At 44.9% G+C, this 21107-nt stretch overlaps 2 protein-coding genes across 2 annotated transcripts in view; one reads left to right on the top strand and one right to left on the bottom strand.

Moving 5' to 3' along the window:
• The first annotated feature begins 889 nt into the window (after positions 1-889).
• ACO2 (aconitase 2) lies at positions 890-17447 on the top strand. The gene is made up of 17 exons (XM_017737861.1): positions 890-1032; positions 2088-2346; positions 4496-4588; positions 6484-6642; positions 6853-7003; positions 8284-8388; positions 8650-8741; positions 9025-9130; positions 10234-10391; positions 11445-11518; positions 12201-12312; positions 12488-12610; positions 12810-12965; positions 14944-15135; positions 15970-16102; positions 16415-16536; positions 16944-17447. The coding sequence occupies exons 1-17, from the start codon at positions 959-961 to the stop codon at positions 17085-17087; spliced, it is 2253 nt and encodes a 750-aa protein (XP_017593350.1). The 5' UTR covers positions 890-958; the 3' UTR covers positions 17088-17447.
• A 1136-nt stretch (positions 17448-18583) lies between these two features.
• Positions 18584-21107, bottom strand: part of POLR3H (RNA polymerase III subunit H) — a 6393-nt gene continuing 3869 nt past the window's right edge. Inside the window, exons 4-6 of the mRNA XM_008636475.2 lie at positions 20783-20846; positions 19949-20156; positions 18584-19463 (exon numbers count right to left, since the gene is read on the bottom strand). Coding sequence (XP_008634697.1) covers positions 19410-19463; positions 19949-20156; positions 20783-20846 — 326 coding nt within the window. The 3' untranslated portion in view covers positions 18584-19409. The remainder of the gene's footprint in view (positions 19464-19948; positions 20157-20782; positions 20847-21107) is intronic.

Genomic DNA, 21107 nt, shown 5'->3' on the forward strand with positions numbered 1-21107 from the left:
GGGCACTGACCTGTCTCTTTCAGGTCAGGTGCTGTAAAGGTGCCTCGCCATAGCCTGCCCTTCTCCTGTGTTCCAAGAAACTGTCTCACTGTGGAGGCTGCCTAGTGAAATTTGGGCGCTTTTTTCCTCTGGCATTTTCTGCTGATGCATTCAGCTCACAGTATAGTTCACCTGTCATGCAATTAACTCACCTGTAGGGTAAGTGCAAGGCTTTTTGGAGGCGAAAGGTGAAGGGTGCCTTTGTGAGAGTGAGGAAAAGAGCACCTGGATCTGTGCAGCCTGCTTGGCGGAGCTGGTGCGTTTTTTCCACATCTTGCTTCTCCTGCTTTGTGTTACATTGTAGACCAGGCTTGTACACCAAAGTCTCCTGATGTGGAAATTTACTAAGCTTTGTAGCAGTCTGCGGGGACCTGCCTAAGAAACTTAGTATGTGATGGTGGAACAGAGGCATGTCCACTCAGACCCACGCTGTGTCACCTGCCACTCCTCTAATGTCAATGCCAGAAAGCAAATGCAAACCTGGGGTTAGTTTGCTGTAGAAACGGCATTGGTTCTTCTGTGCCATGGTTCTGATGTGTCAGGAGTATGGCAAACTGGTGTTTGCTCGAGAATTGGCTCAGCATTGCCTGAAAGCAGATTTCTCATTTGAAAGCATAAGGCATATGGTGCAACAAATGCTACCTGTTCTGGGTAACCTGGTGTCTCGCTGTTTAACATAATATGCAGTATTGTACGATGAAATGTATTTGGGTGCCTTTAAAAACGCTTGCAATTTCTCTGTTCCTCAGTCTATAAAATCCCATTAACAAAAACTGAAAAACATTTTTTATTGATATGTTACAGAAATTCACTCTGCAAGGTTCCAGTGCTAATACTCTCCTTTTTTCAGCATGCCTTGAATAGCGGGGTACGGCGCTACCATGTTGCTCCTGTCCTGTGCCAGCGGGCCAAGGTGGCCATGAGCCACTTTGAACCTAATGAATATGTAAATTATGAAAAGCTGGAGAAGAACATCAACATTGTCCGTAAGAGGTAAGAGTGGAGAAAGGAAGATGGGAGGGGTCAGTGTTTTGAGTTTAGCTCTGCAATGACAGGAGGGGAAGAAAACAATGCTGTGGGGCCCTGGCATAAGGAATGTTTACCAGGGAAAGCAGCATTGAACAGTGGCACTTGTAAATATAGTGAAGCACGAGTTGTAGTGTCTCCACATAGTGGTGGGGCACTATGGGAAGGGTTGAAGGATATGATGAAGCACTGCAACACTCAGAGAACCAGGCCAGTGCTGAGGAGGTGCTAAAAATGGCTTCATCTTCTTTGTTTAATGCCCTTGTTGAGGAGTCTTTGCATTGGCCCTTGCTTCTTTCTGGGGCAGCAGCGCGTGGGCAGTGGTTGTTATAGGCTAATGCTTCTTTGCACTGTTTCAAGAGTAAGTGTTCTCCTGGGTTCTGCTCTAGGAACAAAGAGCTAGGAATTCATAGCATATGTAAACATAGTGACCTTAATCTGCTGATAGAGGCTTGTGTGCCTGCTAAATTGTCATTCCTGCCCCACTTACTGTGGCAGTGTTTTGTATGACTTGTCCTTCAGTCTTTGTGTCCTTTATTAAATGTGGTAGCTCTCATTTCAAGTTGTTGTGTTCATTTAGTTACTTCTCAGATGATCTCACTACATACATAAATAGATTCCTCAACTGATGCAGGACGAAAGGTCTGAGGTCACGAAACCCCACTTGTATTTGCTGTGGGATCTGGTATTTGTGAATTGAGTCTGACCTCTGTCTCACCTCTACATTGCTGTCCTGAAGTGTGACTCAAGAAGTGAGCAGTCAATGTTTCTTTTACAGTGTAGGAAGATTAGAAAAGAAAGCATAAAATGACATCAATTCATATATTTTTGAATTTTATGAACTGAACCCTTGTTTTAGCCATGTGCCAGTTAATATTTTAGTGCTGTAAGAAGAGCATGGAGGTTTCTGTGTGCTAATAGGTCTTAATAGTCTGAGCAATATAGGTAAGTGTTTTGTTACATGCTTAAAAGGGCAAATGTTGAAGTACACAAGATGCAGATACTAAAATTATTCTCCCTAGGCTTGACCGCCCTCTGACCTTGTCTGAGAAGATTGTATATGGACACCTGGATGACCCAGCAAAACAGGAGATTGAGCGCGGCAAGACCTATCTGCGCTTACGGCCAGACCGTGTGGCCATGCAGGATGCCACAGCTCAGATGGCAATGCTTCAGTTCATCAGCAGCGGGCTGCCAAAAGTGGCTGTGCCTTCCACCATCCACTGTGATCACCTCATTGAGGCCCAGTCAGGTGGTGAAAAGGATCTTCAAAGAGCCAAGGTCACTACTGCAGAGACTTAACTTCTGTCTGTTTGAGAATGTCCTTCCAGTTGAAGGAAGAGCTTATTTTAAATTTTTTCCCAGAAGGACAGCCGGGAATCAGCTATGGTAACAGATTGCCTGGGCTGGTCAGCTGTGTAGGTCAGATGCAGTGAAGAAACAGACTAAATGGATTTTTGGGAGTTTATCAGCTGAAATTCATCCATTACATGGTTTAAAGGACCATGAATGTAGGAAAAGCTAGTCTTAAGTTGTTAGTGATGGAAGCCCACATCATGTGTGTTCTGGAGAGAGAAGATATTTCAGCTAAAAGAGAGAAAAAAATACATTTTGAAGGGAAAAAAAGGAAGTCAGATTACTCTATGTTACAGTATGGCAGTGTGAAAAACTTAATGAACATATGTCTGCATTGCACTGGTGTATCCTGTGAGGGGGAGGCAAGTAGTTACTTTCCCAAACCATTTGCTTGTGATTATCTGAAGAGCAATAACTGAATCATGTGCAGCTTTCACGGCTCATGAGGAAAGTATAAATGTGTGTAAAAGTATGGAGGATGTTGGGTTTTATTTGGGAATTTCAAGGTGGTGTTTGTCCAACTGCTGATTCACTGCCATTTTAAGGTTTTCTACCCACTGTTTTACTGTTTATTCCTCCCCAAATGAGCTTCTGTAATATATAGACACATTTATCTCTGACCAACATACCACAGTGCATCTGCCAAGGAAATTTTGTTACTCCAAGTGGACTTAGCCTAAGTCCACTGTCAGAGCCAGGAGGAGTTGCATCTTGAATGTTGATACCAGAATTTAGAAACAGTAAACGGGTCAGCTGTATTTTAAGATTTTAGTCCATATCTATTCTCAGAAATTCATGGTGTTGAAGTATCTGCTTTTGGCTTTCTTCAGTGGGCCACAGTAAAGCAACTTGCACTACTTGGGAGTGATTTTGGGGAGTTCTTGCTCTGCTTGTCTCAGTCCTAAGTTGTGCAATTAACAAATTGAGACTTAACTAAATCAGACGGTTTCTTTTCTCCCATTCATCTCCTGTTTTCCTCTTTCCCCTATTCCTGCATTTATTCTCTATAGTGCAATTATATTTGCTGCAGCCCTGAACTGAGCCGAGTCCCTCCTTTGCCATCCACTCTGAGCAGAGCAAGTAAAGGTCCTGCCTTCTTCTGACTGGCTTCTGCTGCTGCCAGTTGGCACACAATGAATGCTGGCAGGCCAGAGGGTGGTTTGGATTTACTGGGGGAGGGATGCACAAACAGAGTGGAGTGACCCAACTCCCAGTGGAAAACGAGGCTTAAAGAGCTGCTGCTGCCTCATGGGAAACTTCAGCAAATGTGTGCTGAGACAATTCTTCAATTATCTCGTTTCCCCTTTCCCTTTATTCTGAAGCTTAGCTGCATGAGAACAGTCTTTAAGAAATTCTCTCCTTCTAGTGCTTATCTTATCTACTCCAGCACTCCTCTGCCAAGAACTGTTAGGATATAATAGTGTCATACTTCCTTGGCAACCATGGTTTTTCTCACAAGCAATTTTCACGGTGTGACCTCCACCGATAATGGTGACAGTGCAGCAAGAAAGGCAGCATTGTGTGAGTCTTAAAGAGGGGACTTGCTAGAATGACAAATGACACTCACCAAATCCCCTGGCAGTGAACAACTTCCAGTTTCATTTCCTAATCTGTAAAAATAAAGCCAAAATAGTTATCTAAGGGGTTTGAAATGTTGCCAAAGCATCTGTATAGGAAAAAGAACACCTGGTAGAGAAGGAAGGAGGGGCTAGAATGAGTGAGGGAAACAGGTTAAAAAAAACCCCTGAGAATAGAAAAAGTAAGCACAGGATTTTTAAATGCCTTACTGGCAGGATTTTCCTTAAATTGTGCTGTCTGGAATTAGAAACTAGAAAAAAAGATGCTTTTAGTAGAGCTACAAGTGGGATGAAATTAAATGGCCTGTTACAACTGTCTGTCAAACAATTTTAACCTTTTGGTTTTAAAAATGATGTGTGCCTCCCTCCAGCTGCTGCAAAACTGTGACGCAAACTACAGGCAGGCATGTGAGAGAAGGGAACGTGTTTGAACAAGCTTTTGATGTATGGAAGAACAAAATGTGGTACTAATGGTCTGTGCTTCCCTGTGTGAATAGGACATAAACCAGGAGGTGTACAACTTTCTAGCAACGGCTGGTGCCAAGTATGGAGTGGGATTCTGGAAACCTGGGTCAGGAATCATTCACCAGGTAAAGTGTGTGTGTTTGCAGTCTTTGAATGTGCAATGGGTCTTCTTCTTTAGGGTGGAGAGAGAGCTCAAGTGCAAACCATTAGAGAATTTCACCAGTTTAGGGAAACAACTTGATTTGCTCGAAGCAGGCGAGGTTTCTTACTTGCTGCCCTCTCAGTTATCTTGACAACAGTGGGTTTTTTTCAAGGTTATTTTGGTCAAACTGTAACCTGATGTCTGATTAGGTAGTGCCAACCGCATGCCATGTGAATCACAGAAGCTTGAAATACCTTAACTGCTTGTGGGCTGGCTCCTCTTAGTACAATTGAGACAGTAAGGTGATGCCATGGAGCTGGCTACATAGGGTTAATGTGAATTGCTTTTGGTGGTAAGGAAAGCAGCCTTGGGAACGTACTTTTTTTAGGGTTATTATGTATGCATTTAGTTCCATAAAACCCAGAAGAGTATATGAGGACAAAACAGAGCAGCATACTTCAAGTACTCAAGAATGGCAACACATAAGGAGTTGCTAGGTGAATTTGAATAAAATGCAAAACAGTTTCCAAGTCTGAGATTCTCTTGTTATTACACTTGGATCTAAAAAAGGATATGAACAGTCCCAAGATAACTTACCACTTAATGAGGCTTTTGTTTTTTTAAAATCAACACCTCTGTCAGGATGTCCCTAACTTGCTTGTGGTTGGTTTGCTTTGAGGGTCCAGTAGTCATTTTTCATTGTTCCTCTGAGTGTCAGACAGCAAAAGTTGAAGAGCAGCATGAAGCAAAAGGAGTGGAGAGGAGAATGGATGACTGGCAAACATCCTGTCAGCAGGGAACTTGTGACCAGGTGCAGTCAATAGCTCTCTGCTATGTTTTCTTAGCCACAAAATGAGTTACTAAGGTTACCTTAACATGACGCAACAGATGAACTCTTCAAAAGGTTATGGGAACACCTCGGGTCATTTGTGTTCTGAAACCACTCGTAACATCTGTCACACGGCAACATAGCTTCGTGCTGTGGTTACCAGTCTCTGTGTGGCTGACTTTCTCTGGCTGGAGGAAACTGGTCCTGTTGTATAGCTTCAGAGTACAACTCTGCCAAAGTGAGGCCTTGAGAGTGACCTTTCTCACACAAATACATTAATGTGGCTACAAGGATATAAAGCTGACAGTTCTTGGTGTTTTTGGTAAAGGACCACCTTAGTTCTGTTCTGTGATGCATGTGCTGTGAGTTCTGTGCTTCCCAGAAGGGCTGTTCTTAGTGCTGGTGTGGCACATACGCAGTAAGTTCATTAGCTTGAGTTCTCTACAGTGTTGCTACCACAGAAAACTCATTTTTTCATTGAAGAATGATTTTGTTAATATTTGAAAAGTCTTGCAGGAAATTGGTAGCAGAAATAAGGGAAGGGCAGCCTCTTGGTGTCTTGGGGAGAAGTTTTTCTATGTAATTAAGTTTTTGCTGGCAGCACGGATTGGAGGAGTCTGTTGGTATTCTACTGCTATGGGAGCATAAAGGCTACAGAAGGTCTCTCTAGCATTGGATAAGTGAACTGACTTGCTCAGCTGTTAATTAAGGTATGGAGATTATGGAACAGACTCTTGAGCCCTAACAAAGGTGGCACCTTAGCAAAAGCCTAAACTGGAAGGGAAAAAAGGAGATTGTTTCCTAATTTTTTTTCTTCTTCTGGGATGAGCAAGGATCCTGGGGCCGAGACTTGCTGCCTTGTTCTGTCATTACATCCTCCACATGGAGTTTGAAATAGAATTTCCAATCCAACCCAAATTCAGTTATTTTCTTGCTACTGAAATCTGCAAATACAAACTGGTCTAAACTTTTGTTCTTGTTTTCTTTCTGCTGTCTTCCCACTCCTTTCCCAAGAAACAAGCAAGCAAACAATCCATTTTTATTTTCAGATAATTCTGGAGAACTACTCCTACCCTGGGGTTATGCTGATCGGCACAGATTCACACACCCCCAACGGAGGTGGCTTGGGGGGAATCTGCATTGGTGTGGGTGGAGCCGATGCTGTGGATGTCATGGCAGGAATCCCTTGGGAGCTCAAATGCCCAAAGGTAGGAGCAGAAGGAATACTAAGCTTTGGTGCCAAGGATGAAATGTATGATGTGTAAGGAGCATTGATATTCAAGCACTATGTATATAAGGCACCAGATACCACTGCAGTATGACAGGAATATACCCCACAGGAGAGCTATATACTGTTCCTTTCTGACAGGAAGTGATGTCAGTGTCTTTAATTTTTTTCCCTCATTGATGTTGCTCAGGTTATTGGTGTAAAACTGACTGGCAAGCTCTCAGGCTGGACTTCTCCTAAAGATGTGATCCTGAAAGTGGCTGGCATCCTGACTGTCAAGGGTGGAACGGGCGCCATCATTGAATACCATGGGCCGGGTGTTGATTCAATCTCCTGCACAGGTAAGTCAACACAGATCTCTTATCTGAGTGGATTGTTGGTGGAGCTGGGTGTTGAGCTATCTATGGAGGCTGGGAGGGAAATCAAGCAAGAAGTACTAAATGTTCTCCCTTAGCCTGGCCTGGCAGTTTGTACGTTGCAAACTGGGAGAGTGGTGTAACAAGATAGCACTCCCTCTCAGTGAAAAACTGACCTGTCTCCATTAAATCTTCTTGTGACTTTGAGAACATGGAATGGTTAATTGTGAAGAATCCTGTAAGATGGTCCATCAGGATAAGAATAAGGGTGGATGTATTCCAGTGTATACTTAGAGGGTGGAGATGTCAGCAATAAAGGAATGACATTTTCATTTCAGCCTAAAATAGGCTGTGAATAGAAAAAAGAAACAGGTTAAAGGGAATATATGTGTGACAGCTGCTAAACAAAAAGCTATTTAGAAAAGCAAAGAGGGCAGAGGATAGACCAGAAAGCAGTTTGTAGTATGCAGTTGTATAGTAGCTAATTGTGGGTCTTGGGTGCTGAATTTGAACTAGCAAAAATTGCAGTTCTCTGTAATGTGCTAGTTAGGACCAAATTACAAGAAATGTTCCTTCCTTTGGCTTGAAGTGCAGCCTTCAAGCTGGACTTCTCTCAATTTGCATGACTTGGCTACAACTTGGAATACTTGATTTTACAAACTGAGAGCAATTTGGGATTTTTCTTCTATGAAATCAGAGGAATTTGATATCTGTTTCCAGCTTGTTAAATGTAAAACGGGAGCTTCTACAGCTTCATTGCTGTATCCTTGAACGGGATGGTTGATCCCAGTGCTGGGAGCAAATATTAGGGGTTTTTTTATTGTGTTCCATCACTGGAAGCATTTTATTCAGCCCTATTAAATTTCTCACAAATGTCTGGCTCCTCCAGGAAAGATAAATGAGATGGTAGGGAGGGATAGGACACCCATTGCAGGTAGCAGAGACACTGCTCACTGCTGTAAATTATTTGGTGCTCTGTGCAGACAAGGGTTCCTTGTTATCCCTTCCAGTATCTGCAGGTATCAGTGCAACTTTTGGCTCATTCCTTCCACAAGAGTCTGGTCGCAGGCACTGTATTGATCAGAAACATATGGGGCTGAGCCAGCCATCATGTTGTCAGTGTCCTCTCAGCTGTGGGTTTAGGTTTCTGTGGCTGATGCCCTGATCTCTCTTAGCTTTGCTGTCTTTTGCATGTACTGACTTTTGGAGAATTGGGTGGCCTTGGACTTTCCCATTTGACCCGTGGTCTTCTCCCACTTCTCTAGGAATGGCAACAATCTGTAACATGGGGGCTGAAATCGGAGCTACCACATCGATCTTCCCTTACAACGAACGCATGAAGAAATACTTGGGCAAGACTGGGCGAGCTGGTAAGAGGGTTTGGGGGTTGAAGTGGGTAGAAGTACGGGTTCAAGTGAAGGTGTATTCTGGGAGCAGTATCCTCCTACAGTGTTGTCTGATGTGACTTTTGACCTTGTGTGGTCCTGTGGGTCATCTGATAAGAGTAGGGAGCCTCTAGATGAAGTGGCTGGGCAACTCCGCAGTGGACCCCCTGTGTTTAGTTGTTCTAGACTTTTTCTTCTCCCTCATATTTGCTGCACTTTCCAGATCTTGCCTCTTTCTTATTCCAGATATAGCTGCACTAGCGGATGAATTCAAGCAACACTTGGTACCAGATTCTGGTTGTCAGTATGACCAGGTGATAGAAATCAACCTCAGTGAGGTAAGACTTCCTTTCTTCTTGCCATCTTAGATGCTGTGACATGACTCTGCTTTGTGTGAATAAGGACCAAGCTGAGAGTTTGATGCAACACCCCTGGTGCTGTGCTAGAACATGTGAAATACATTCAGGTCTGCTTCACTGACAGCTTGTGCTCCAGTGTTCATGTAGGAGAATCCTAGTTAAACAGCTTCCAGACAGAGCTATGAAAGGAATTGATTTGCTGCTGTGTTTTGGGGTTATTCTTTGCTACTGTAATTTCTGACTTTGTCACTGTTTCTTAAAGCTGAAACCGCATATCAATGGACCTTTCACACCAGACCTGGCGCACCCTGTGTCAGATATTGGTGCTGTGGCAGAAAAGGAGGGCTGGCCTGTTGATATCAGAGTTGGTGGGTAGCATTTGCTCTTTCCTCTGCCTTCATACTTGTGGCATCAATATTGCTGTCTTGGGATAAGCTGTTGGTCACATAGCTTGGGATCCAGTTTTTTCACTGCTGCTGTATGTCCTTTGACTTTGGTGCAGTGTCGTCTCTTCATGGCCGTATGAATTTGCTGGGAAAAGTAGTGACCACATGGGCCAAGTGTGTAGGATGAGATCCAGGACAGTAGGAGGGATTTTAATCTCAGGAGGTAGACTAGGTTTTCTTCCATTTTTGAAACCTTTGAATGTTTGGATTGACAGGAGTGTCACCCATTGAAGATCACTTCTGTTAAAGGTCTGTGGCGTGGATTTGCCTGTTGCAGAGATTTGTCAGGAGCATGATTGTCAGCACTCCCAGCAGCTGGCTGTTGAGCTCTTGGGAGATAGTAAAGTTAGTACTTGCTGTCCTAAAAAGCAGGCTTGGGAATTTATGTACTTGCTTTTGGGATGGTAACTTGTGGGCTGGCTTCTCAACTGTTGCTCCTGGAGTGGAGGGAGGAATGAAAAGAATGGAAATACATTGTAAAACCACATACCAGGTGGGAAATGTATTATATGATAGTGTTACAAATAGGATACAGTTACAGCAGCTGTAACTGAAAGCGAGTGCTGCTTAATGCCAGAATGCTGTCAGAATGGTACAGGATGTCCTCGTGTGGTCTTCATACTGTAAAAAAGATGCTTTCTTTTCATCATTTCCTCCATTTCTTGCCATCTTGATTTGAAGCCTTTTTTGTCTTTGTGGAACAATACCTCTCCTTGGTAATTTGCTTAACCAAAGTGCAAGTAGGTGACACTCAGGTCTTGTAAAACAACAACCTAGTTAGGTTAGACTAGTGACTGGGTAGTGTGTTCTGACTGTGCAACCTCCAGAGCTGGACAATGGACTGCTTGTGACCACAGTATATTGCTGGGAGGCTTGGCAGTGTTAGTACCTGAAACCCTTTCAGATTCCTTGTCAGCAGAAAAGGTGGTTGTCCCTTGTTTCTTCTTCTGGGAGACGGGTCAGGGAGAATCTTCCAAGTACCAGGGCTGCAGTAACCACCACCCTGTTTCTGTCAAACACCACAGGCTTGATTGGCAGCTGCACCAACTCCAGCTATGAGGACATGGGACGCTCGGCAGCGGTGGCAAAACAGGCGCTCGCACATGGATTGAAGTGCAAATCCAAGTTCACAATCACACCAGGCTCAGAGCAGATCCGTGCCACCATTGAAAGAGACGGTTATGTGAGTATGGCTGCTCTTTGCACTTCCAAACAGAAAGGGTTAAATTCTTCAGGACAGTGCTCAGGGGGCCAGAGTTAATTGATGGAAACCTCTTAAACTTTGTCTTCACTTATTGCTGGAGGTGCAATTACTGATGCAGTAACTGGCTTTGTGCTACTGTGCCTGTGGGTCCTGCCATCACCTTGACAGTGTTTTCACCTGGTATCTTTACTACCTGGGCATATAAGAACAGGATTAGAACTGAACAAAGCTGAGGCAGTTGTCAGGAGCTGGGGCCCTGAGGAGATAACAGTATGCATAGCAAGGGATGTCTCATGCTCCTGGGATTCTGTAGATGGCCATGGCTGACAAAGGGCTGCAATCCACTTTTATCCCAATATATAAAGAGAGCACGCCCTTTGGAAGGTGGTTCCCAGTTTAGACCAAACTTACAGCAAAACTCATATTGGCTTTAAAAGGAATGTTTCTGTTGAGGAACCATTACCTACTTTCTCCCTTTTTTCTGTGCAGAAAATGTTGTTTTAATTAGTTTTACTATTTAGTAAATGTTAGCTGCTGTCATCGTGTGAGGACCAAGTCTTTACATATGGCTATGTCCAGCCAATGCTTAATGGCTCTTCCAACCAAGTCCTACCTTTCAACTCATACCTTTCCTTACCAGCTGCCCCCTTAACTGAGCTGTTTGCTGAGTAGACTGAGCAGGCACACATGCTTGCCAATTCTCTCCTTACATAGACAGGAAGTCTGTAGAATATTAATCAGACCAGACACTGCCCTTCAGTCAAATATCTATAAGTAGCTGCATTGCTGAAGATGAAGCAGGTAGAGAATGGAAACATCATGGCCAGTCATCCTGTGCTCTGCCCCAGTGTTAACTTGCAGTCTTACTGGGGTCAAACCCCATGTATTTATAAAAGTAACTCAAAACTGAAACAAGGAAGGGAATTTTCTCAGGCTTGGTGGTTCTTTTTAGTGTCTTCTTCCCCTGAAAGAGCAACCCCAGAAAATTATTCCAGGTATTCTACCAGTAACAAAGGTGTTCTCTGCCCCCAGGCAAAAATCCTGCGAGAAGTTGGAGGGCTGGTTCTTGCCAATGCTTGTGGGCCATGCATCGGCCAGTGGGACAGGTAAAATGAAAGATGGACCTCACTCTAGCTTTGTATCTTTTAGCTCCCAAAATGCTCTGTGAAGCTGGATTTGATTGTAAGTACAGCCCACGGGGAATTAAATGTTTAAAAACCAACTGGCCATCTGATAGGCACTGGAGGAGGAGAAAAGAAGGACTGCAGATTTATATTGAGCCTTTAGGTGAATGAAGCTGCAGAATGGACACATTCTGGAGGCTTTTTTTAGTAGGCAAAGAATGGGGAGAGAGATGTGTTGTCTGTGAGAGAGTGGACTGGAGTTTGTACGGTCCTTTTAAAATAGGAGAAGTGAATCGGTCCAGCTTCAGTCATTGGAGTGGCAGGGAAAATAATTCCCAATAGAAGGGATGGGAGGCACATTCTTATGTTGCTTAGTTATGGCTGACTGGGTTATCCAAAGGCAATGTACTTAGTTGATTGTTGTTTAGAGAGTTCAACAGTGAACAACATGGGCTGTGAAAACTACTGCAAGAATCAGTGTCTGACTTGGGTTTGCATTCATTCATTTTGGGTCTGTGCTTAAGGGAGGAAAACATGCCCAGGCACCAGCTCGTATTTCTAAGATAGTGATTGCTGCCAAAACCAAGCTGGGGGATTCTAGCAGTGAGACATCTAGAAGCAGTACTCCGTTTGGATCTGATGGGCATGTTTGCTTCTTTCACAGGAAGGACATCAAGAAAGGAGAGAAAAATACAATAGTTACGTCCTACAACCGGAATTTCACAGGTCGCAATGATGCCAATCCAGAGACTCACGCATTTGTGACCTCTCCAGAGGTAAGAAACAGCCAGAGGAGGGGCTGTGGAATAGTTCAGGGTGCCTGCAGAAGAAGCCCAGTGTGCCTTGGTTAGTAGCTTGGCTGGTGGCTTTGAGACCATTAGATGTAGGATTTTCAGATGAAGATATGAGAGGTAGAATATGCCTTTAAATTTGTCTTTTTTCTTCTTTCAGATTGTCACAGCCCTGTCCATTGCTGGCACTCTAAAATTTAACCCTGAGACAGATTACCTGACAGGAGCAGATGGGAAGAAGTTTAAACTAGAGGCACCTGATGCAGATGAGCTGCCCAAGCTGGTAACTGCTCCATTTGGAGGCAGAGGGAGGGAAGACCTGACACTGGCAGTGGTGTATATGTACTGAGGCAATTTACATGCACTGACCTCTTTCTTACATGGTGGTAGAGCTAGAATGGGTGCAGTTGCCTGTATTGGCTTGTTCTTCACATGCTATTGGGGATGGCTGAGGCTGATGATTTTCCTTTCTTCTTTGGAAGGAGTTTGACCCAGGCCAGGACACCTATCAGTACCCTCCCAAGGATGGCAGTGGGCAGCATGTGGATGTGAGCCCCACCAGCCAGCGCCTCCAGCTTCTTGAGCCCTTTGATAAGTGGGATGGCAAGGATCTAGAAGACATGCTGATCCTCATCAAGGTCGGGAACAAAGTGGGGGAGCATCAGCTATGACAGGTCTGCTTGAACAGGGGTTTGCACAGCAACTGCTAGAAGCTTTGGATGTGCCTTTGAGATACCTGATTCCCTCCCTTACAACCACATTGTTATGGAAAAGGAAGCAAGGGTCTTCCTTTCTTCCAGGTGTTTCCTTCTGATACTTTTTTCTGTTACAACTAAGTGACTCTTCTCCTTTGGGCCAGTGGTTTGCTAATACCATGCAAAAACAAGCTTGTTAAAGCATGTAATATGATCCTGCCCAGACTGTGCAGTCTGCAGAATTTGTCCCAGTTATAACCTGCAGTGGAAAGGTAGATGGGTTCCTTAATTAGCATCTCTAATTCTGACTGTTCTAAGATGTATTTTGTCTGAAATGAGGTCGTTGGGAACTTCTCATCCATCAGTACGCATGTTCTCTTCCCACTTTATATAAAGAGAAATTATTTCACAGTTGTTAAACATTGCAATTTGGTCTTTCAATGGAGACATGAGTTTCTGCTCACTGCCTGAGGTGAGTTAACAGATGGAAGCGTCAGTTGATATGGTGAGGGGTTCTGAAATGCAATCCCTTATGAACTGACCTTTGGGAACATTCCTGATTCTCAGTGGCAGAATTGGAGGTACTCCCAAGGGCCGTACTGCTATGCATAAGTTTTTGACACAGGCAGTTCTTTTATAAGTGCTTTAGAACTTACCAGTTGGAAGGCCATTATCTCTGGTTGGGAATGCTGTTCTTACAAGCTGAGAAGGCTTATGTGCAGTTTGGAAACTTAGAGGGTAACACTTGGCATCTTGTTGAAGTTGCCCAGCAGGGAGGCTGAGCTGTAGCAGGAAGGGCCTTAATTGCTTTTTGTACCTGAACAACCTGCTGCTGAGGGAAGTGAGGACACAGCAGGAGATGCCATGGCTAAGCTGATTTTTGTAATTTACTCTTTGGAAAAGTGATGTCCTTCTTACCCAACGCATGCAGAATGACCACTTTGTTCTGCTTTAGAGTGCCTTGATTCTATAACTGATGCACTTTTCTTGGGTTTGTGCCTTTGAAAAGAGATGTGATGATCACAGAATGGGTCAGGTTGGAAAGGACCACAGTGGGTCATCTAGTCCAACCTGCCTGCTCTAGCTGGGTCATCCCAGAGCACATGGCACAGGATTGTGTCCAGCTGGTTCTTGACTATCTCCAGTGAGGGAGACTCCACAACCTCTCTGGGCAATCTGTTCCAGTGTGTGGTCACTGCACAGTGCAGAAGTTCTTCCTGATGTTCAGGTGGAACTTCCTGTGCCTCAGTTTCTGCCCGTTGCCTCTTGTCCTGTTGCTTGGCACCACTGAGAAGAGCCTGGCTGCAGCCTCTTGTCACCCTCTCTTCAGATACTTAGAGATACTGTAAATGAGAGGTCTCCTCTCATTTGTCTCTTCTTGAGGCTGAACAGGAGATGCTCCAGTCCCTTAATCGCTTTTGTCACCCTCCCCTGGACCTGCTCCAGGAGCTCCAGGTCTCTCTGGTACTGGAGAGCCCAGAACTGGACACAGCACTCCAGATGTGGCTTCATTAGGGCTGAGTAGAGGGATGGAATCACCTCCCTTGACCTGCTGGCAATGCTCTTCCTAATGCACCCCAGGATACCATTGGCTTTCTTGGCCACATGGGCACACTGGTGGCTCATGGACAGCTTGTTGTCCATCAGGACCCCCAGGTCTTTCCCTGCAGAGCTGCTTTCCAGCAGGCTGCTTCCTCAGCCTGTGCTGGTGCATGAAGTTACAGGACCCTGAACCTGCCCTTGCTAAACTTCAGTTCTTCTCCGCCCACGTCTCTAACCTGTTGAGGTCCTTTTGAAGGGTGCAGAGCCCTCTGGAGTATCGACCACTCCTCCCAATTAATGCTTCACAGTTAAAAGTGCTAAGGAAGGGTCAAGTACATTACTCCATCCTAAGACATTCTTCTCTTCTACTACGCTTTAGGTAAAAGGGAAATGCACCACTGATCATATTTCTGCAGCTGGACCGTGGCTCAAATTCCGTGGCCATCTGGACAACATCTCCAACAACCTGCTCATTGGTGCCATCAACATCGAAAACGGCAAAGCCAACTCTGTGCGGAATGCATTAACCCAGGAGTTTGGCCCAGTCCCAGACACAGCCCGTTACTACAAGGTGAGATGTTCTCCTGACACATACATCTATTTTAAGAGGATGTTTACACTTTGGGTAGTCTGTGCCAAGAATAAGGATCTCACCCTCCTGCTCTCAAGTAACAGCAGTTGCAGATTTACTCGGCATTGAGGCATTTTCTTGGTATTTACTCTAATGATTGTGGTTCCTGTAGGAGATTCTGTCCCTACCTGCTGTGGGGAAGAGAGAGGAGGATCTCGTGGCTCAGAGGGAACCAGAAATCACAAACAAAAGAGGAAGAACTTCTTTAGGCTCTGCACACCTTACAAGGCATGGGTGTCATCAGACTGACTAAATCTTGCCTCCTGGAATGCTTCACCTGTGACTAGTCTAATGTTTAAATAAATTACAGTCTTATCCCATCTATTCTTTAACACTTGGCTTCAAATCTCAAGAAATGTCCTTTTACCCTCTGGACAACTTGGCAGTTGTCTCAAATTGGCTCTTGCAGTAGAGAGAAGTTAAAATTTTCCATATCCCTCCCAGAAGTAGAGCAGAGGTCATGGCTGGTGCAAACACTGGTCTGGCATAGCACCGTGGAAGGAGAGGTGGCAGGAAAATGAAGGAAAATATTTGCTCTGGATCCCAAGGGCAATCCTCAGCCCTTGTCAGCAAGGATGGCAGTACCTAACTGCTGTGAAGCACTTAACTCCTTTATTTCTCTCCTTTCTCAGAACCCAAGGGAGTCTTCTGGGAGAAAGCACCATGGCATAGCAATGTCAGTGAAGTGCTGAAATTAGATGTGTGGGTGGGTATTTATTGTTAATTCCTTGCTTGAGTGGCTGCATAAATGAAAATCTGTGTCTTTTGTCACAGAAAATGGGTGTCAAATGGGCAGTTATTGGGGATGAAAACTATGGTGAGGGATCAAGCCGGGAGCATGCAGCATTGGAGCCACGTCACTTGGGAGGAAGGGTCATCATCACCAAGAGCTTTGCCAGGATCCATGGTGAGTCAGGCTTCCCCTATGGTGTTGTAAACAGGATGTGTTTGGTGTGAGTGGAAGTGGTGTTTATCTTGCCCAGGGCTCAACACCTACAGGCATGAACCCTCCCTGCTGAGAGACAGCAAGGTCCTTCCTGTCAGGAGTCCTGTTACATACCTAGTTAGATATGCCACAAACAAGGGATATGCTGATTTTGGTACAAAGATAGTAATTGTTGCTGGAGTAGGACTTGGAGAAGCACTGGGCAGCTAGAAGGTAATCCCACTTCCCTGGAGCAGAGTGTTACAAGCGTGGTTGGTGGTTTGTTCTCCACAGAAACCAATCTGAAGAAGCAAGGTCTACTGCCTCTCACTTTTGCTGATCCAGCAGACTACAACAAGATTCATCCTGTGGATAAGCTAAGCATCGTGGGATTGAAAGACTTTGCACCTGGAAAGGTAACTGTCTGGGTGTCTTGTCATGGACTTGGGGCAGGGATGTGCCACTAATGGGGAACAATGGTGAGTTGTGTGCTTGTGAGGCAGCACTGGCACTGATGAGCAGTGCAGCCTGCCAGCCAGGTGAGACATGGTGGGCTGGGAGATACAGGGCAGGTCAAAATCAGCGGTGTTCTGAATAGTTAAGAGAAACCTTTGTACGATAGTCTGAATTCCTGGACTTGTTGATTTAAGTATGAGTGTTCCTTAGAAGGAACTGCAACCTCACTTTTATGTTAAGATCCACCCTGAGCTGCAATTTTCCCTTTTCAGTCCTTTAAAACCATGTAGGAATTTTCCTGTGAGAAGCTTCAGATAACCTTCTCCCTTGAAAGAGAAGGAAAAATAAAACTGTCTTCTTCCTTTAGCCTCTGAAATGCATCATCAAGCATCCCAATGGGAGCCAAGAAACAATCATGCTGAACCACACCTTCAATGAGTCGCAGATCGAGTGGTTTCAGGCTGGCAGTGCCCTGAACAGAATGAAGGAGCTGCAGCAGAAATCAAGCTAAGTGCGCACAATGCCCCAGTGCACTGGACTCGATTCAGCTTTGGCATTTTCATGAAAGTGCAATTCCATGCCTACTGTTGGAATAAATGTCTGATCAAATGTAACCATAGCTTCCTTTTTGTTATGGTACTTCCTCTTCACTGACACTATGAAAAGGGAGTGCAGCTAGGCTTACTTTTGTCTTTTAAATTCCCCAGCTCCCTTTTTCTATTTTGGCTCAATTTCAGTTCTCTCACAGTTATTTATATTTGGAAATAACCGGCTAAGGTGGGTTTGTCTGCTCAGTTGGTTGTTTTCTGCCCATTCACTTTACTGATGGCTAAAGACTTAAAATGAAAATAAAGAATGTGACCATCTCTTCTGCCATGTGTTATTGTATTCATCATCCTAATCCTTGTCAGTGTTGCTGGGAGGGTGGGAAAGAACTTCTTGTAAATCACTGCTATATGGACAAAAAAACCAAATCAAACATTAACTCAGCATGGTAAAAAAAGAGCCCTCACAGCTGTCCTGGACTGTTTAGCTCTTGACATTAACCTACTGCAGGCTACACTTGTGATTATGACCACCTTCCCCCCCCTACATTCTGGTCCAGAGCAACATTGCCACTATTGCAGCGATGACAAACTTGCAAAGAGCACCTGCTGCATCTGCTTTTCCAGCACTGCACACTTAGCTAGTTTCCTAAAGCACTACTTATAGCAGGAGATGGATGTTGAGGAGTCTCTCATGAGAACAGCACACAAAACCACATCACTACCACCTCACTACACTCTTGGGAGCCCTGACCATGTCCAAAAGGAGCTGAGCAAAACACCTACTTGGAGTAGCTGGACTGTTTTCTTCCCGCTGCCCTGGCACTACCCCAAAACAGCCTGTGTAGAAGCTCATTTGTTTCACCCAAATTTCCACCTATACAAACAGCTGGGGGGTTTCTGCAAACAGTTGTTTCCACCACAGCTAGATGGTTGCATGTCTGAGCACTGCTGCTCTGTAGGTGGCATTCGGTAAGCTTATTGTGTGCACAGATGGACCTCAGTTACTATGTGAACCTAAAGAATTCTAGGCTCCCTTTTAATTAGGGCATTGCACCAGGAATAACAGTTGAGAATTAAGGGGTTCTAACGACGCTGCAGGGAGGGCGCTGGTGACTCAGGCTTTGTTTTCACAGTTGGAGGTTAAGCAGACCCCACTATCCCAGGGAATTACAGCTCCTTCCTGCCAAACGTGGCTGGCTTTGTAATTATGTGCAACATCACTCTCCTGGCAATGGGCCCTGCATAGATTTTACTCACTGTTATGTTCCCTCCTTTCCTTGTACTGCTGTCAGGGAGGGTGATGGCAATTGTTTGTCATTGGCTGTTAGCATAGAGCAAAGCGTTGGTCTCAACACTGTCTGCCTTGAAATCCAAGTAGCTAAGCTGCAGGAGGCAAGTGTTTTCTTCCTGCCAGGCAGGAAGCTAATAGTTTCCCCACAAATTGTACAGGAAGGCAGGCTGTGTGGTTTTTACTATTTATTCCACTTACGATATCAACAACCCCCCCCCACCCCACCAAGGATTTATCTTGCTCAAAGCAGTCTTGGTCCATTTCAGTTCATAATTACGTATTTTTAGTCAAACTCCTGCAAAGTTTAGCTCATTCTGCATAAATACAGCCCACCCAATAAAATCATTCCATTCAGCACAATAAGCAGCCTGTAGTTTTCTACAGTGGTCATCTTCACTAAGCCTGAGTTACTTTTGGGCAAACTGTAATTCCTGTTCCTTCTGGCTGACTTCACCCATGCGTCAAGTTCCCATTCTTATCACCACCACCTCCCCTGCCCTCCCAGCAGCAGCATTTTCCAGGTCTCCAGAGTACCACACCTCTACTAACTCTAGTCTTTTGCTGTCTCTTCTTCATTTCCTGTCAAAAGAAGGGCAGGTTTCTACCCCTCTGAGATCAAGCTCCCAGCCTAAGGAAGTGGTACTTCTCAACAGGTATTCTCTTCTGCTTGTACTCACTAAAGTCAACTCCTTCCTGAATTCAGGCAAGTTAAGACCTCCACAGTTTTCCCTCCAGGGCAAGAGACCAAAGCTCCAGCTGAGTTTGTAGCTCTGTGCTCAAGGCTTTTTGTGCCTGTAAATTCACTTCTGCACATCAGTGAAGACATCTCTTGAAAGCAACTGTCTCTCTCTGGCAGCTTGGAAGCTGAAGGGAAAACAGAATGGCAGGTCTAATTCCTTATTCAGCTTCAGAAGAGCAGTGAGCACCAGCAGGATCCCATTATCCCCCAAACATCCACCGGAAAGACTTTCTGTGGAGCAGGCTCTGATGGCAGCTAACTGTTTGTCCACCACGACAGGAGGCCCAGGCCTGGCTCGCTGATTGATCCCTGTTCACAGAGAGAAGACGAGAGCATGCAAGTGTAAACTGCATAGAGAATAGAGGAAAATGCCTAAAATGACAACATCTCTCCCCTCTAAGTTATGGAACACAGCTGTCACTGGTTCAGATCCACCTTTCTCATGCATTGTACTCAGATGGGTTTTATCCAGAACACTGCAAGGAAAGACTGTTCCGTTGCATAAACCTTGATGTGTTGCTCCCAGCTCTGTACTCTTCACATGCACATGCAGTTTGCTTTAAATCAGCGTCCCAGGGGAAGCCACCAACAACCACAAAGCGTTCCAGTGAAAACACTCAAAACAGAGCAACCACAACAACAACCTCTTTTCTCCCCTTTTCCACTCCTTTCATTTTGTGACTCTGCTTCATGGTCAGCTTAAAGCAGTCAGCTCCTTGGGAAAGGGATGCTATTTTAGACACTGAATAAACCGCAACACTCACAAGGCTGTATGAATTAATGCACATAGTTACCACAAGGGTGTAGGGTGCCTCTTTCTTCTGGACTTCTTCTGCGGCACTTGAAGTGGAAGCCTCTGCAGAGCTTGGACCTGTTGGTGATGTATCAACAAACGTCTCATCCACGACTCGGAAGCGGATCTCTTCCCCAATGTCCATGTAAAGGTCATGGGCCCCTTCTTCTGTCTCATATTCCCACACCCACACCTGCTCTGCTTCATCACTGGCCATGCCAAGGATTAAGGATGGAAACAATCAGTACTCTGCTTGACAGATCACTTTCTGACAGTTCTGGGAACAGACTCAATTGAAAGCCTTTTCAGTTATTTCCCAAACTGCAGTGTGCTGTCCCAGGTAATTGTCTGTATAGCCCAGGACCCCCATCTTTCTGATTTTCCTGCTTTAAGCTGTATCCTGCTGGTCTAGCCACCCCCCAAAAAAGCCCAGCAACAGAAAAGACCCCCAGACAAGCAAACCTCCTCAGACCAAAGACAACCTCGCCTACCACACTGAAGCACATCAGACACACATGTATGTAGACGTTACATGATGTGGTCAAACCTGCACTCTGTCTTCAGCAGCAGCCAAGACTGGAGGCAGGGATTACAACTCAGCTGTTCAGGGGACACTGCCATTCATTTCTATCAGCAGGCACAATGATCCTGCAAAACCTAATGAGCGTGAGGGCCTGTCTAGCTGTGATAACAGTCTGCGGGACTTGCCCGACACAACGGCTTAGCTTCTGCCGCTGAGCACCTTCATTGTTGCAGTGGTGAATGCCTGTTGGGCCAGCACTGCACAATCTTTTGAAATGAAGTAGTAAAGTTATCAAAGGTGATCAAAGGATACAATTTAGCTGGCTGCTGCAGGGATTCTGGTGGGATGACAATATCATCAAAGAATCCAATAGAAACTGCGGAGAAAAGAATTTGATTAAGACTGAAACAATTCTTTGCAAATGATGTTCCACAGCGATTCCTAAAATGCATTTCTAGGCTCATTCTCCTTCCTCTCTCAGGAAGGACATTGAGATTATGCAGGAATTATTCTTTGAGCCACAACTCTCAATTTCAGTTGGCAGCAAAGCAACCACCCAGCTGAAAGTACATACAGCAACAGAGGGCACAGTCTTCATGCCCACTGGGAAAGGAAAAGGTTGTTTGGAGCCGGGATG

Source organism: Corvus brachyrhynchos, unplaced genomic scaffold (assembly GCF_000691975.1).
Source record: "Corvus brachyrhynchos isolate BGI_N302 unplaced genomic scaffold, ASM69197v1 scaffold56, whole genome shotgun sequence".
Taxonomy (NCBI): domain Eukaryota; kingdom Metazoa; phylum Chordata; class Aves; order Passeriformes; family Corvidae; genus Corvus; species Corvus brachyrhynchos.